An 18,726-nucleotide genomic window follows, 5' to 3' on the forward strand; every position below is an offset into this window, starting at 1 on the left:
TTCTAGTTTCTAGAGTCTCTCTTCTCTCTCTACAACCTGTTCTGGTTCATTATTTCATTCATGTTATTATACCATTTTTTTTCTCCTAATCTTGTTATAAATGGAGAAATCTGATATTTCAAAACCTATTGCAACAGTTCTGACTGGTTCCAACTATAATCTTTGGGTTCAAGGAATGAAAAGTTTTTTGATAGGTCGCAAGCTTTGGTGTATTGTTACCGGAGATATCACTACGCCGACAAGAGAGAATGATGAAACTGATGCAAAATTTGCTGACCGTCTTGAGGATTGGGATAGTAAAAATCATCAGATTATCACCTGGTTTCGCAATACCTCTGTCTCGTCCATCCACATCCAATTTGCTTATTATGACTCCGCAAAAAAAATCTGGGATTTTTTTGCTAATCGATATCAGACTACTGGACTTGCCCACTATTATCAGTTGTGGACTACTCTTCATAATCTGAAATAAGAAACAGGTCAATCTGTGAATGATTTTCTTACCCAGGTCCAACTCATTTGGAATCAAATATCTCAGGCCAAAATCAGTGAAGATCATCTTCATCTCATTCAAGTTTTAATGGCTCTCCGATCAGAATAGGAGACCGTTCAAGCGTCCCTGCTACATCGAAATCCACTCCCATCATTGGATACTGTTATTCAAGAGATTATTTTTGGAGAGACTCGTCTCAGTTTAGATAAAACTCCTCAATTTGAAACTGCTCTTGCAACTACTCGATCCTCACATCAGAAATCTGGCAATCAACTCTGTAAGAATTGTAATCAAACTGGTCATGCCTTTGCATATTGTCCTACTATAGAATGCAGATATTGTCATGGTTACGGTTATATTCTTGAACATTGTCCCACACGCCCTCCAAGACCACAAGGAGGGCATTCTAAATTCAAGAATGTCTCAAAGCCTGGATCTTCCTCTGTCATTGCTGTTGTTGCAACTGAGGGTTCTACTGCCATCACCATGAGTGATTTTGAGGTACTATTCAAACAAGTTATCTCTTCTAATTCTCCTACTGCCATGTCTGCCACTCTGGGTAATTCTTATTGGCTTTTTGACTCTGCATGTTGTAACATATGACTACTAATCTTAAATCCTTGTCCTCTGCAAAACCTGTATCTTCCTTACCACCAATCAATACTGCAAATGGTACTAAAATGAACATCACACATACTGGTCATGTGTGTACCTCAAATCTTCATCTCCCTAACACCTATTATATCCCTAATTTGACACTCAATCTTATTTCTGTTGGTCAGTTGTGTGAAAAAGGACTAAATGTTATTTTTTCTCCCCATGGTGTCCAGGTACAGGATTCACAAATGGGACAGATTCTTGGGGAGGGTCGCAGAGTGGGTCGATTATTTGAGCTTGCATCTATACATCTTCCTCAGAGATTTGTGTCTGCAACTACAATCCATAATTCCTCCATTCACCAATGGCATCTTCGTCTTGGTCATGCTTCTGCCAGTAAAATTCAACCTTTAATTTCTCGTGGATTATTAAGATCTACTAAGTTTGAGTTATTTAATTGTTTAAATTGTCAGCTTGCAAAACAACCTGCATTATCTTTTTCTCATAATAATACTACTTCAGACACTCCTTTTGGTTTAATTCATTCTGACATTTGGGGTCCTTCTCCTATTTCTTCAATAAATGATTTTCGTTATTTTGTGATATTTATTGATGATTATTCTCGGTTTACTTGGATATATTTTTTTAAACATCGATCTAAGTTATCATAAATTTACATCATATTTGCAAAAATGATTAAAACTCAGTTCTCTTGTGACATTAAAATTCTACTTTACTTTAGTTTCTTAGTCAACAAGGCACCGTTGTTCAACGTTCTTATCCTCACACCTCTCAACAGAATGGGCGAGCCGAACGCAAGCATCGCTATATTCTTGATTCTGTACGTACTCTTCTTCTTTCTGCCTCATGTCTAGAAAAATTTTGGGGAGAAGCAACTCTTCATGCTGTTTATATTATTAACCGTCTTCCTACCTTGGTTCTTCATAATTTATCTCCTTTTGAAAAGTTGTTTGGACAACCTCCTGATTATTCCATTTTTAAACCTTTTGGATGTGTTTCTTTTGTTCTTTTACAACCTCATGAACATACCAAATTAGAACCCCGTGCTCGTCTATGTTATTTTCTTGGTTATGGTATTGAACACAAAGGGTATCGTTGTTGGGATCTTGTGTAACACCCCTGATTTTTATATATTATTATTGGGCTTCGTGTAGGTATCCTCAATTCGCGGAAATTCGACAGTTGTCCGGATCTCAGAAATTTCCTACGCCAGATCACCACCGGAAAAATCTCCGAATTGGATCAAGGTTTTGGCTACCCCACCATTGTCAGGCATTCCGAGCGCGTTCCCAAAGTCGGAATCGGCAAAGGTAAACCCGAACCTTGTTTTTTCGTAATTTTCTAGTGCTTAAATAGGATTAAAAATCCATAAAATATTCGTGGTAGCTTAGAAAATTACGATTCTTTTTGTAATAGCTTAGTAATATTTCTAAGGACCACAAGGTAGTTTTATAATTTTTAGAGCTTATTTGAGCAGTTTTTGAAAAAATGATCAATTATAAGGACTAAATTGAAATTTTACATATTGTGATGGATGATTGATTTGATGGGCCCAGGAGGGGCTGTGTGATATGATTGAGCTGTGGATATATGGATTGTAAATATAGAAGTGTGTTTTGAGCCATTTTGCAGGTTGGGTAGGTCCTAAGTATAGGGGAGACTCTGCCGGATTTTCGGCACGACTTAGGACGTATTGGTCTTTTTCTTTGTTTGTATTGAGTCATTTATATTAAAAATTGTAATGTAATTGTCGTGAGCGGATGACCTTCTTCCTCCGCCTACCGCCACAAAGGACCGTTGTCAAGTCGTGAGTAAAATATTAATTTTAATTGTAATTTCGATATTATTATATGTTCAAGAATGACAATGCATCACTTATATGCATATATTTATGTAGTTAAACTCTAGGCACGATTTATGATGCATTGATAACTGTTAAAGTGCCATGATGTTGTTGTGGTAATTTGAAGCAGTGTGCGTGCGTTGGCGTGCGTGTGATGTGGTGTGGACTATGGATAGGACGGGTAGTCACGGCTTGAGTTCTTCGCTGGGACCCGATCCTTCGAGGGGTAGTCACGGCTTGAGTTCTTCGCTGGGACCCTCGATTTGGTTTATAAGCGAAAGTCCGGCTTGAGTTCTTCACGGCACCGGGTTGGATTTAAGAGAGTCAGATAGGGGATCAGCTCCCATATGTTATGATTGATGCTACAGGGTGCGTGAGTGCTCCAAATTACCTTTTTGATGTTATGATGTGAAAATGATGTTGATGTTGCATTTCACTCTACATGGTGCATTAGTTTTAGATAGTTATAGAGATTATGGTTAAAATTGATATTTTACTCTCTGAGTCGAACGCTCACTCCTGTTCAATATTTTATTAATGCTAAATTATGATTTTATTTTGGTTAACCTGATTTTCTACTTAGCAGGTTGTTTATCAATATTTGTGTAATTTTATTTACTCCTAGAATTTCTGCATGTGTTAGAAGTATTTATTTGATTATGGTCTGTAATATTATTATCATGTTGGACCTGTAAACGTATAATGATATGCATGTTTGATGGATTGGATGAGGGAGCTGAGCTCCCATTTATTTTTATGAGGATATGAGTATGTGGAGGGTGAGCTGAGCTCCCCAGTTGAGTATTTATTATGTTTACAGGTCGGGTGAGTCGAAAACTCCCCATTGGAAAGTCCATTTTATGGCCGGACTCTGTCCGTTTGTTTTCTTAATATTGGGCTCAAATGGACCTTAGAGTTGGGTTAATGAACAGTTAGGCTTACTACGGGCCTCGGGGGCTTTAGGCTGGCCCAGGTCCTAGTGCCGGTCCGGCCCATAGGTTGGGTCGTGACAAATGTGGTATCAGAGCTTAGGCTCCAGATTCATAGGGAAAAATTATCTAAGTGTTGGGAAGAGTCTACTAGGAGTCACATGCGGAGTATAGGATTCTGTTTCGTCTTTTCCTGTAATTCTTTGTTTCTAGATTCTACGTTATACCTCGGGAAATATAAGATTACCTCAGTTAGTATCTTGATTTTCGTGGAGTACACAGAAATATGAAATAGAGTTAGTAGACATGTGAGGTCTATCATGAGGATACGTACTCCAAGAAATGTTATATTTTTGTCAGTATGGGTTTAAATGGTGTGCCCATTTCATGTAAGGCACGAGTATATAAAAGTGAGTCTTAAAAGTACAGTTGCCCTAGATAAGGATAAGGATACCACTACTGGCAGTCATCAGTAGATGACCCAGTCAGAATAAGTTTGTGATAATAGAAGATTCAGGAGAGATAAGAAATTAGGAGACCTAGTCTGTCAGGACGTATCGTAGTAACTATATAATGTTCTCGATGTCTGCTCTGTAAGCTGCAGATTACAGTACCGACATGAGATTATTGTGTAGAGCTGCGTGCATCCCCGTGGTGCTCCATAATGAGGGTGTTTGAGATGGCTTTTGTTTTGGTACAGTTATGCCAGAACAGAGTTCTATATTTGCAGAGGAGTTGGGAACTCCTGGTTAAGAGTCTAGAGTTAGAATATTGAAAGGTCACAGTTGGGTGATAACTAGAGTCAGTGACTCAGTTACCCCAGCATGAGCTAGAGTTACATCAAGAGTTGCCATCAGACCAGAGGTTTCGGACTAGTTGCAAAGTAAAGGTGACACTTATAGAGTGAGAATAATATACCTTGTGTGTATCAGTATGGAATAAAGTACAACTCTACTACCTAGAGAAGGTCGAAACTATGAATTGATGATTTATAGAGCTATGATATGATAAAAGAGTCATTAACTTGACATGGTTCTGGCAAGGTGGTAGATGTAGTACCTTTGTTGCAGCAAGTTAGGATATAGTCCTATCTTTTCAGAATGGATCAAAGGTTATTACTGATAATGATGACTTATGGAATAGTGTCCCAGATGGGATTGTAGAGTGTGGTAGAGAGTAGTTGGCTCAGGTATCCTGGAGAGGATACAAGTTTCATTATAGGAATCATATATAATCAGATCATGATGGATGTAAATCCTTTGAATTGGATGACAGGTTAGGGTGCCCGGAATCTTAAGTTTTGGCTAGTTGATTAAACATGGAAAATAATAATAATAATAATAATAATAATAATAATAATAATAATAATAATAATAAAATTACTGCAAAATTAGTTCTCGAGGTAGTAAGAGTATTATGTAAGCTAAAGGATAAGAATAGAGATCATACAATAAAAGTATGACTGTAATTTGCTGAGTTCCTTTCTAATTTCAAATTATTCAAAACAATAGTATAATCTAATTATAATAGTGTTAAGAGTAATAAATTAGCGAAGATAAATCACAGGAGGCCAATGGATAAAGAAAGTGCAGAATGAAAGTTTGGACAATTGATTGCAGATGCAATATAATCTAAATGCTAGTGGAAGTACTAGCTAGAGTGGTCAAAGGACCAAATTTGAGTAGCACAGACATATGATAACGCGATAGAGACTCTGAAAGATATAGTTAGCAAGTACAAATTTATTATGTTAGGAAGAAGAATGGAACCAGGGATAGAATAGTCAAGTTCTATTTTGGGTAAGACAAAGGAAATAAATGAAAGGACAACCTAAAGAGCGCATAATAAAAGGAACAAAGTTAAGATATAGGATAGGCTAAGTGTTATTCTTGGCAAGGAGAATGACAAGGATGGAAAACCCAAAATGGGACCACATTAGTGAGAAAAGTGATGGAGGTATGGAATACAATAATAATGAGTAAATGTTAGAAGGTGTGCGATGGTATTGCGGACTACCTAAATAGGTAGAGAAAGAGAAGTTAATAAGCAGTAAGTTGAATAAAAGTCAGTCTAAGGGATCAAATTAATGACCCTAGATAAGGGTGGAATTAGTGTTGGAAGAATTTATTAGTGAGAGAAATCTTTCAGGAATCAACAAAAGTTAAGGCACAATAAAAACGATGATAGATATGAATCATAGGTCGAGTATAAGTAAAGTTAATAATTTATAAAATATTATGTCAAGAAGGAAAATGGTACGGTAAAGGTTTCATGCAGATGATACCTTATAGGTAGAGCATAATTGTGCTAGGAGATGATGAAATTTGGAGAGAAAGACCAAGAAACTTAGGTGAAACGTTATAATATGACAATCGGGTGTAGTTGAATATAAGAGGATATTTTCTTTCTTTTCAAGTTTAGCTTGTGCTTTTGGTTCTAGAAGGTTATATAAGGAACAGAAACTGAGTCAAGGAGACCTAGTTATTGAGAGTTTGGTAGGCACAAATTCATACATAATTTCCTGATATGAGAATGACAGTAAGTGCATACCTAATATTAAGTATGAAAGGACGAACAGAGTAATGACAGGAGTTAAATTGAGTTAGCTACTAAGGCTTGCAACTATTTTAAACTATGAGCTGGAGGAAATACTAATTGTGGATGAGTTTCAATAGATGAAATTATTGCTAATGGGTAATTTGAGGTTGAAGTTTGGAAAGTTGTGGGCAGTATATGTGATTATATTAAGGAGAATAAACACGTGAAGTATCTTATTTAGAATTAAGGTATGACACACATTTCCCACAGCTATGTTAGTTCAGATGGAACTTATAGTTCTGGGGCTCATATCTATCCAGGATAAGCAATTTCCTACTAAGGCTGGTAGGGAATGATAATGTTCTGATAGTTAAGTTGGAAAAAGGGGGATACAAGGAAAATTTTCTATGGTTAATTACAAGTGTTACATAAGGTGAAGAATGTGCTGGTAGGAGTAAATCCTAGGGTTAGAATTCTCAAAGTAATGAAACTGGTAATCAAGATAAGACTAAGAAATAAAAAGAAAGTTAAAGTTGATGATGGGATAGACATCTTTGAAGGAAAAGGTGTAAGGATGAGATAAGACTAAAATTAAGGAATAAGTACAGCAGGTTGAAAAGATACCAACAATACCAAAAATAGGAAAAGGGAAGTGGATAAGATGCAAAGGACAGGAAGAGAGCTCGATAGAGTCAGTTATAATGATGAGGATAAGGAGTGTCTAACCATCGCTCGTGTTAACACTACCTATGAGCGGTGAAGGATATACTGGTGTCTTGTGACGCCTTGAGTTGGCCTAGGGTGTGTTTTGATGCGGAATGGAAAAGTAGTGGCTTATGCTTCAAGGCAGCTGAAGAGGCATGAGCAGAACTATCTCACCCATGATTTGGAAATGGCGGCTGTAGTCTTTGCACTAAAAATCTGGAGACACTACCTGTATGGTGAAGTGTGCGAGATATACACCGACTATAAGAGTTTGAAGTACATCTTCCAACAGAGGGATTTAAACTTGAGACAGAGGAGATGGATGGAGCTTCTGGAAGACTATGATTGCACCATCCAGTACCACCCTAGGAAGGCCAATGTAGTAGCAGATGTTTTAAGCAGAAAATCTTCTGGCAGTTTGGCGCACATTTTAGCAGAGAAGAGACCGTTGATTCAGGAAGTACATGAGTTGATGGATCAAGGTTTAATCCTAGATCTTTCAGATGAGGGGGTCTTGTTGGCTCATTTTTCAGTGAGGCCAGACTTACGAGATAGAGTTAGAGTTTCCCAACACAGAGACCAACAATTAATGAAGATCATAGAAAGAGTACAGCAAGGTGAAGGTGGTGAGTTTGGATTTGCCAATGATGGCGCCCTAGTGCAAGGTTCTAGGATATGTGTGCCCAATGTGGACAACCTCAGGAATGAAATCATGCGAGAGGCACACTATACACTGTACAATGTCCACCCAGGTTCCACCAAAATGTACTATGATGTGAAAGATAGCTACTGGTGGAATGGCATGAAGAGAGACATAGCAGACTTTGTGTCCAAGTGCTTGACTTGTCAGAAGGTGAAGTTTGAATACCAGAGACCGTTAGGGAAGCTGCAAGAGCTCTCTAACCCAGAATGGAAGTGGGAAATGATTACTATGGATTTTGTGACTGGGTTGCCTCGTACCACGCGAGGATATGATTCGATATGGGTAATTGTAGACCGCTTAACTAAATCAGCTCACTTCTTGCCAGTGAAGATCACATATTCTGTTGCACAGTATGCTCGACTCTACATTCGAGAAATAATCAGATTGCATGGAGTTCCTGCTTCCATAATATTTGACAGAGGGCCCCAGTTCACTTCTCGGTTTTGGAGGAAGTTACAGGAGGCACTTGGCACACAGTTGAACTTCAGTACGGCTTTCCACCCTCGCATGCACGGACAAATTGAAAGGACAATCCAAACACTGGAAGACATGCTTCGCATGAGTGTTTTGGATTTTGGAGGTCAATGGGATGAGCAGCTAGCTTTGGTGGAGTTTGCCTACAACAACAGTTACCATTCCAGCATAGGGATGGCACCCTATGAGGCACTATATGGAAGGAAGTGTAGGTCTCCTCTGTGTTGGACGGAAATAGGGGAAGCGAAGGTGCATGATGTAGACCTAGTACAGTACACTTCAGAGGTAGTTCCTTTAATCAGGGAACGATTGAAAACAGCTTTCGATGGCGTAAGAGTTATGCACTTGACGGAGGGATGTGGAGTTTGCAGTGGGCGACTATGTATTCCTGAAGGTTTCTCCAATGAAGGGAGTCATGAGATTTGGAAAGAAGGGCAAGTTGGCACCTCGGTATATTGGACCTTTTGAGGTTACGGATAGAGTTGGAGCAGTTGGCTACCGGTTGGAGCTACCACCCAACCTTTCTCACGTTCATCCCGTGTTTCATATCTCCATGCTCAGAAAATACATTCCAGATCCTTCTCATGTACTTTATTCTGCCTTGTGTAAAATTCGAGGACAAATTTTCTGTAAGGGGGGAAGAATGTAACACCCCTGATTTTTATATATTATTATTGGGCTTCGTGTAGGTATCCTCAATTCGCGGAAATTCGACAGTTGTCCGGATCTGTAAATTTCCGGCCAGACAGACCAGCTACCGGAAAAATATCCGAATTGGATCAAGGTTTTGGCTACCCCACCATTGTCAGGCATCCCGAGCGCGTTCCCGAAGTCGGAATCGGCAAAGGTAAACCCGAACCTTGCTTTTTCGTAATTTTCTAGTGCTTAAATAGGATTAAAAATTCATAAAATATTCGTGGTAGCTTAGAAAATTACGATTCTTTTTGCAATAGCTTAGTAATATTTCTAAGGACCGCAAGCGTAGTTTTATAATTTTTAGAGCTTATTTGAGCAGTTTTTGAAAAAATGATCAATTATAAGGACTAAATTGAAATTTTACATATTGTGATGGATGATTGATTTGATGGGCCCAGGAGGGGCTGTGTGATATGATTGAGCTGTGGATATATGGATTGTAAATATAGAAGTGTGTTTTGAGCCATTTTGCAGGTTGGGTAGGTCCTAGGTATAGGGGAGACTCTGCTGGATTTTCGGCACGACTTAGGACGTATTGGTCTTTTTCTTTGTTTGTATTGAGTCATTTATATTAAAAATTGTAATGTAATTGTCAGGTGAGCCGGGACAGCCTTCTTCCTCCGCCCAGCCGCCACAGTGACCGTTGTCAAGTCTGTGAGTAAAATATTAATTTTAATTATAATTTCGATATTATTATATGTTCAGCATGCCCATGCATCACTTATATGCATATATTTATGTAGTTAAACTCTAGGCACGATTTATGATGCATTGATAACTGTTAAAGTGCCATGATGTTGTTGTGGTAATTTGAAGCGAGCAGCGTGCGTTGGCGTGCGTGTGATGTGGTGTGGACTATGGATAGGACGAGTAGTCACGGCTTGAGTTCTTCGCTGGGACCCGATCCTTCGAGGGGTAATCACGGCTTGAGTTCTTCGCTGGGACCCTCGATTTGGTTTATTAAGCGAAAGTCCGGCTTGAGTTCTTCGCTGGCACCAGGTTGGATTTAAGAGAGTCAGTATAGGGATCACTCCATATGTTATGATTGATGCTACAGGGTGCGTGAGTGCTCCAAATTACCTTTTTGATGTTATGATGTGAAAATGATGTTGATGTTGCATTTCACTCTACAGGGTGCATTAGTTTTAGATAGTTATAGAGATTATGGTTAAAATTGATATTTTACTCTCTGAGTCGAACGCTCACTCCTGTTCAATATTTTTTTCAAGCTACAGGAGGATTTTATTTTGGTTAACCTACTTTTCTCCTTCGCAGGTTTATCAATATTTGTGTAATTTTATTTACTCCTAGAATTTTCGCATGTGTTAGAAGTATTTATTTGATTATGGTCTGTAATATTATTATCATGTTGGACCTGTAAACGTATAATGATATGCATGTTTGATGGATTGGATGAGGGAGCTGAGCTCCCATTTATTTTTATGAGGATATGAGTATGTGGAGGGTGAGCTGAACTCCCCAGTTGAGTATTTATTATGTTTACAGGTCGGGTGAGTCGAAAACTCCCCGTTGGAAAGTCCATTTTATGGCCGGACTCTGTCCGTTTGTTTTCTTGATATTGGGCCCAAATGGGCCTTGGAGTTGGGTTAATGAACAGTTAGGCTTACTACGGGCCTCGGGGGCTTTAGGCTGGCCCAGGTCCTAGTGCCGGTTCGGCCCATAGGTTGGGTCGTGACATCTTGTTTCTAATAAGTTACGCATCTCTCGTCATGTTATCTTTTGGGACAATACTATGTTCTCTTCTCTTTCCAAATTTCATCACTCTGTCAATGCTAACTCTCTATTTTTCACTGACTCCTCCAAAGAGCTGTTTCCAAATCCTGATCTAGGTGATTGTGATGTGCTCAATATTAGCCCAACTACACCTGTCCTTGTTGAATCTACACCGGTTGTTGATCCAGTACCTGCTCCTATATCTCCTCCTAGCACTAATCTTCGTCGTTCTACCCGTATAAGAGAAACTCCTCATTATCTTTTTGATTTTCACTGTTACTCTACTATTGCAACCCTTCATGAGCCTCGTTCTTATCGTGAGGCAAGTACTGACCCTCTTTGGCAGCAAGCTATGACTGACGAACTTCAGGCTTTAGAGAAAACTCATACTTGGGATTTAGTTGATCTTCCACCAAACAAGACCCCTATTGGTTGCAAATGGATTTACAAAATCAACACCTGTTTTGATGGAACTATTGAACGCTACAAAGCTCGCTTAGTAGCCAAAGGGTACACTCAAGAGTATGGTATCGACTATGAAGAAACTTTTGCTCCAGTGGCCCAATTAACATCTATTCGCAGTCTCTTAGCTATTGCTGCAGTTCATAAATGGAAACTTTTCCAGATGGATGTCAAAAATGCTTTTCTTCATGGTGATTTAACAGAAGAGGTTTATATGCATCCTCCTCCTGGTTATCATTCTCCTCATAAGGTTTGCAAGCTTCGGCGAGCCTTATATGGATTAAAACAAGCTCCTATGGCCTGGTTTGCCAAATTTAGTTCCACTCTTGCTCAACTTGGTTTTCTCTCTAATCCACATGATTCTGCATTATTCACTCACCGAACTGACAGTGGTATTGTTCTTCTGTTGCTTTATGTTGATGATATGATAATAACAGGAGATGATTCATTTGTTATTTCAGAGTTATAATATTATCTCAATCAGCATTTTGAAATGAAAAACCTGGGTTCTCTTTGCTATTTTTTGGGTCTTGAAGTTTCTCAAAATTCTGATGGCTATTATCTATCTCAAGCTAAGTATGCATCCGACTTACTTTCTCGAGCAGGCATCACTGATAGCAAAATAGTATCAACCCCATTGGAGCTCAATTGCAAGCTTACACTTCTTGATGGCACTCCTCTTGATGATCCTACTTTATATCGACAGCTTGTCGGGAGTTTTGTTTATCTTACAGTTACTCGACCTGATATTTCATATGCTATTTATCTGGTCAGCCAGTTTATGTCTGCTCCTCGCTCAACTCATTTCTCTGCAGTACTTCGAATCCTTCGTTATATCAAAGGCACTCTTTTTTATGGTTTGCACTTTTCCTCTACCTCCTCCCTAGTATTATCTGGCTACTCTGACGCTGATTGGGCTGGTGATCTGATAGATTGTCGCTCTACAACTGGTTATTGTTTCTTCTTGGGTAATTCTCTTATCTCTTGGCGTAGCAAAAAGCAAACTGTTGTTGCACGTTCTAGCACAAAATCTGAATATCGTGCTCTTGCTGATGCTACATCTGAATTACTTTGGTTACGGTGATTATTAACTGATTTGGTTGTCACTCATTCTTCTGCCACAATGCTTCATTGCGATAATAGAAGTGTCATACAGATTTCTCATAATGATGTATTTCTTGAGTGTACCAAACACATCGAAATTGATTATCATTTTGTACGTCATCATGTTGCTCATGGCACCATATGTTTGATTCCTGTCTCATCTGTCAGCCAAACCGCTGATATATTCACCAAAACGCATCTTCCCGCTCACTTTCAGGATCTCTTAAGCAAACTCAAGTTAGCACCTGTTCTACCACCTTGAGTTTGAGGGGGGTGTTAGCATAATTACGGCAATTAGCATGATTATAGGAGATTTGTGTAGCATAATTACAGCAATTAGCATGATTATAGGATATTTGTGTAGCATAATTACGGCAATTATCATTCTTGTCTAAATTAGCTCATATTCTCATGTATAAATAGATGTAATATCTTTGTAAATAAGACACAAACAAATGCATAATCATTTCCTTCATTACTTGTATTTTTTCTTCTAACACCTCCAGCATAACTTACAACTTTACCTGATAGCTCCATATGATCTCTGTTGAGATGCATTTGTTTAAAGGCACACATGCTAAAAAGTTGAAGAGCTTCATGACCAATTCATGTTGGAACCTCATACATTCCATGAACTGCATCTTGAAATGCATTTTTGTCTCTACTTGTCACAATGATTATACTTCCCAAACCAAAAGAAGTGCTCTCTAAAAATTCTATTTGTTCAAAATCATCTACATCATCAAGTACAACAAGAACCTTTTTATAGCGAAGCTGGTGCATTCCCAGCATCGATCTTGAATTGTTATCTCCTTCACCAAATATTTCAACAAGAAGCTCATTTTCTAATTTAGTTTTTGATGATATTTCTCTAACGTGTTCTAAAAAGCAGTACCCTTCAAAGTGATAAGAGATTTTTTTAAACACTTCTCTGGCAAGAGTCGTTTTATCAATGCCTCCCATTCCCCATATTCTAACAAAGCGAACCTCATCATCTAGGCCAACACATAGTAATGACTCAATCTGTTTGATTCTTGATGATAGGCCGACTAGATTTGGCACTTCCTTTAGGTATAAATACTTCATACATTTCAAAATGTTGTTGGCAACATCTTGAACAAGTGTAAACTCGGTCCTAGTAATAGTATATGAAGAACAAACTATAGAAAGTTTAGGTACGAAACACAAATTAAACAAATAATCACACTAGATAAATCAATTAAGTTATTAGTATTATCAGAATTGTAAAAGTAAAGGTAATTACTTGATCTCAGTCAAACCTCCCCAGAAATATTGGCTGCTCTACTCAATGTAGTTCTCCACTTTCGCGCCTTGTCCGGATTGTCCTTGAAATCTTGCTCATGCTTAGCAAATGCGTCTCCAAAACTTGCAGTTTGGTGTCTACATCTGTTGGATGTACATGGTAAAATACAGGAATTACCTTCTGTCCTAGTTTGTCCTTGCACTCGAAGATCTTTGTAAGTTCGTCCAAGCACCATGGCGAATGTGCATAATTTTTTGAGAAAATAATAACAGAAATATCAGAGTATTCTATTGCTTTCAAGATTGCTGGGTCAATCTCCTTTCCTCTTTCAAGTCTATTGTCTATGAACGTCACAATTCCTTGGCGACACAAAGCACCATAGAGATGGCTAGTAAAATTATTACGGGTATCTGCACCTTTAAAACTAAGGAACACAGCATGTTTTAGTGGATAAAAGGAAGAAGAAAAAGAAGAAGGAGAATTCATATTCAATGGTTTTGTATACAACTCTGGATTGGTTTAACTAAGAGAAGGACGTTGCATATATGTTTTTTATAGAGAAGTGGTAACATGTTTAATATACAGGAAAATTTGGCAAGGCGATTTTATCGAAGGCGTCTACTAATTAATTTGTATATGGGATAGAGGTTTCTGTAGATGCTAGTGAAACAAGCTATTTGAAAACCCTATATATTAATTATTATTTTATAATTTTCTTTATTATAACAAAAATATGTATATTTTAATTAAAAATTACTTTTAATACTGTCTAATTAATATGTTTAAAGAAATATATGCAAAACAACTCATTTACGATCTCCATCTGATCATCATATTCATGCACAAGCGTATGTAAAATTGAACTGATTATTGAATAAATTTAACGATTGATTTACCAATTAGTTTAAATCAAAAAATAAATAAAAATAATTCAAACTTTGAAAAATACATTTGCAATAAATGTATTTCATTTTTTAAATTTCTATTGAGAAAATTTTTAATATTGTCAAATAATAATAATGAAAATTATTTTTTAACAAAATAAAAATAATTTTATATTATATGAAATTTTTATTTTTAATAAAAAATTAATTTTTATATAGAATATTTTATTTTAGAAATAATTTTTATTTTTTTAATAAAAAAAATTAGTATTTCATTTAAAATTTGATTACTATGGATTGGTTCAATGGTTAAAATTATATTACTCACTTGATAGTTCAAATCTTCATTTTTCTAATTTGATATTAAAAAAAAATTAACAAATTTAAGTAAATTGGATAAACCTAATACTAATTTTATAATCTTTGAAAATTTATCTACGTTAAAAAAACTCAAATAAAATTTAAAAATACGCAAAGTTAGGGTTTTTTTTTTTTTTTTTTTTAATTAGACTTGCCTTTTAATTAAAAGTTTATACTCTTAATGTATCAACAACATATTAGTATTTAATTTATAAAATTTATTAAAATATAAAAAATATTATTTATGAAAATAATTTGAATAGGTGATCATGTAAAATAATATATATATATATATATATATATATATATTTAAAAAAAATATATATCAAATGCCAATATATATAATTCCTTGAACACAGCATATTTTTCTGGATAAAAGGAAGAACTCGGAGAACTCATATTCAATGGCTTTGTATACAACACTGGATTGATTTAACTAAGAGAGGCGAGGCTGCATGTGTTTTATGGAGCAGTGGTGACGGTAGATTCTGTTCACTCGGCCAAGAAAGACAGAAAACAAAAGAATACAGAGAAAATTTTTTGAAAGTTATAAAATTATGGTGCACACATTAAAATACAGTTCGAAATTTAAATCCACAAGATAAGACGATGCCATCTGAGTTTCCAAACTAGTAGGAAATTGATTTGGTTGTTCCTTCTTCTTAACTTCTTCCAAGAATTTTCACCTGTTCTGTTCACTCTGTCTTTCCACCGAAAGCAAAATGAAAAAAGAGAAAGGAATTTTTGCAAAAAAATATGCAACTTATTACATAATGAAATAGTAAATAAATAAATAAAATTGATATATTCAATGGTTTTGTATACAATTCTGAGTTCATTAATTAGGTGGATAAGTTTGCATTTGTATTATGTAGTGGTGGAGGAAGATTCTTCAGCTGAGAAAGACTACAAAGAAAAGACAGAGTTGCCTTGATAGCTTTGAAATTGTTTTGCTTCCTTCTTGTAAACATCCAAAATTTTTTATTAAAATATCTAATTATCTCTTGAAACCAATGTACCTATCTACAATAAATTCATTATAACAATTGATTTGATTGTGGTGATATTACGGTATAATTAATTAGTATACCACTTCCTCCCAAAAGCAATCTCGTATTTTCTTGCGAAATTTTTCTTGGTTCCCATATTCTTAGTACATAATATCTGTCACACCCATTCTTAACCTATAAGAACTGATATAATATGAAAAATTAACAGAGTTTTCCCTAAATCTATAGCTAAAAGAAATCATAAAACTTGTTAAAATACATCTGATATATAAAATATGGCTCTGTGCCCATTAAACATACTTAGATACACGAATATTCATATTTGCATATCAGAGTTTCTAACTGTCTTTACATATGTACAATAAACTAAAACAAAATAAATATCCCAAAAGAAACATATTGGCTCGACCTCCACTTAGACTCTAAAATTTGTGAAGTGGAAGAGAGGACAATACTGAAAGAGAGGCTGCTAGTGGTGGAGTCAGCAAAAGAAATCTGAAATATTAAAAATTAAGAGGGTGAATACAAGTACTCAGTGAGCGGATAAATAAATAATAAAGGGGAACAGATAAGGTTTTAATACTTAATAATATCAATTTTGCTATATTAAAATAAGTCAACTGAATAAATATCATTTGATTTAAATTATGTAGCTGAGCTAAAATAGAATTCATGTTGTATCAATATTGCTGAAATAAATATATTAAAATTATAAAATCTGCAATATCCTCATACACTGATAATATACTTCATGTAAATAATGTTGGCATCTTAGGCGTAATAATAAACTCTGGCAGCCTGAGAGTAATGTTGACATCTTAGGCTCTATAATGACAAAAATAACCCAAGAGCAATAAAAATACTGGTCATACACATGTGCAGAACTACCCCAAAAGGGTTACCACCTGATATACACCCCAAAGACTATGTGTATATCAAGCGTTGTCCCAATGACAGTATAAATATAAGCTGAGCTGAAAATAAATCGTCCGTCATCAAAGTGTTATCTATTTGGTGCATATATTGAGTGTATTCGGCCATTTATTCATCTGTAATTGTAAATCTCATTTTATTCAATAATAAAACATAAAATTATCATTTTCTGTTCGCATTTTCATACTTAGAAATAATAATATAAATAAGTTATATTTAATAAAATATCTGTGTTATATATTTATCCACTCACCTGCACTGAAGACAGACTGAGGCCTAAATCGCTGGAGCACTCTTAGTATCTATTACAGGAGCTGGATTCTCTGCTAAAGTTATATATATAAAAAAAAATAACAGTGTATTAAGAAAGAAATTTAAATCCTAGGCTAAAATTGAGGGATATAAAATGCATGATTTATATACGAAAATTTTAAAAGAAAGCCGACAGCACTTCGGCATAACTCGAATGTTCTCCAAAATTTTAACAGTTCAACTAATTCTCAACAAGTCACAACACATCATAAATAACTTTAAAATGCCTTTCCAAAATCTACACAAATAGTATAATATATTCTACCTTTTCTTTATTTATTTCTCCTTCTCCATTCAACATGTTTTTCTTTTCCTTTAGTATTTCATGCTATAATTCCTTTCCCTTATTATATCAAAATTCTTTCTAGTTTAAATATAATTAATCTCCATTAATAGCTCCACAATAATCACACCATACTTTAAACACTTCATTATTCACCTAACAATTAAGATATAAAACTTAAATCCACCTCTCCACTTACAAATTTTCTTATTTCTAATAATACTTGAAATTTTCTACTAGCTTATAACTTCCAATAATACTAGAGATATAATATTCAACTCTATTTCTTGTGTACACAACATGCTAAATTTCTTGCATAATTCTAGTTAAAATTTAATAGACTCAACCATTATCAAACCATTAGTAGCTTGACCATCCATTCCAAATTTATTCATTCACGGGTTATATTCTCTAATTGAAATTAAATTTAATCCTTAATACGCCAACTTAAATTCATCTCTCCCTAGAAACACCATCTTTTAATTCAACCTATTAAAGAGCACCCACCTAATAGTTAGAAATTTCACATCTCTATTAACTCACATATACCTATTATTTCAAAATAAAATTCATCTCCCTATTAGTCTTATGCCATAAAAATTATCATAGAATAATAGAATATTGAATTAAACTTGAGAAATTGAGAGGAAGAAAAAAAAAATTTACTTACTTGGAAGAAATTATTAGCTTTTATGAGTGGAAGATAGTTTTGAGTTAGGGTTTATGGTTGATTATATAAAAGAAAGGATGTGAATGAATAAAGGAGGATGAAACTTGAGGTGTTGCGTGCTTTTGTTTTTTTGCTCACTAAAGGAACGGGAGCTCATTAAGTTTCTTTCATCTTTTATTATTATTGTTATTATTATTATTATTATTATTATTAGTCTAGAGATTTCTCAAAGCTACAAGACATGGGCTTCATCACTTGTGTCATGGGCTCGCATAAATTGGGTTAATGGGCTGAGTATTACAATTCTCTCCTCCTAAGAGAAATTTCGTCCTCGAAATTTACATACCTGGTGGAGCAAACAAGTGTGGGTACTAAGCTCGCATATCATCTTCTCTCTCCCAAGTACTTTCTTTTCTAGAATGGTTGCTCCAACGAACCTTAACTAATGGAACCACTTTGTTCCTCAAGACTTACTTTTCTCTGTCAATGATCTCCACTGGTCCTTCCTCATACATCAAATGTTCTCTCAACTCAATAGGTTGCTTATGGAGAATATGAGAGGGATCACTTCTGTATCTTCTTAACATGGATACATGGAAAACGTAATGAATTTGTGATAACTCTGGAGGTAAAGCTAAATGATAAGCACCTAGTTCGATTCTCTCTATAATTTCATAAGGCCCTATTAATCGAGGACTTAACTTTCCATGC

The 18,726-nt window shown here is 35.7% G+C and overlaps 1 protein-coding gene across 1 annotated transcript; it reads right to left on the minus strand.

Moving 5' to 3' along the window:
• Positions 1-12,905: 12,905 nt before the first annotated feature.
• Positions 12,906-13,798, minus strand: LOC131169582 (TMV resistance protein N-like). Its single transcript, XM_058128766.1, has 2 exons — positions 13,741-13,798; positions 12,906-13,459 (listed from the first exon to the last, which is right to left on the minus strand). The coding sequence occupies exons 1-2, from the start codon at positions 13,796-13,798 to the stop codon at positions 12,906-12,908; spliced, it is 612 nt and encodes a 203-aa protein (XP_057984749.1).
• Between the last annotated feature and the right edge of the window lie 4,928 nt (positions 13,799-18,726).

This window comes from Hevea brasiliensis, chromosome 10, assembly GCF_030052815.1.
Source record: "Hevea brasiliensis isolate MT/VB/25A 57/8 chromosome 10, ASM3005281v1, whole genome shotgun sequence".
NCBI classification, from domain to species: domain Eukaryota; kingdom Viridiplantae; phylum Streptophyta; class Magnoliopsida; order Malpighiales; family Euphorbiaceae; genus Hevea; species Hevea brasiliensis.

What these genes read in the sequence shown, in the direction of transcription:
- LOC131169582 (XM_058128766.1), bottom strand. Translation starts at nt 13,798, where the DNA reads ATGGTGCTTGGACGAACTTACAAAGATCTTCGAGTGCAAGGACAAACT. An exon ending in AGGACAAACTAGGACAGAAG is followed by an intron (nt 13,460 to 13,740) that starts GTAATTCCTGTA and finishes AACTTTCTATAG; the next exon opens with TTTGTTCTTCATATACTATT.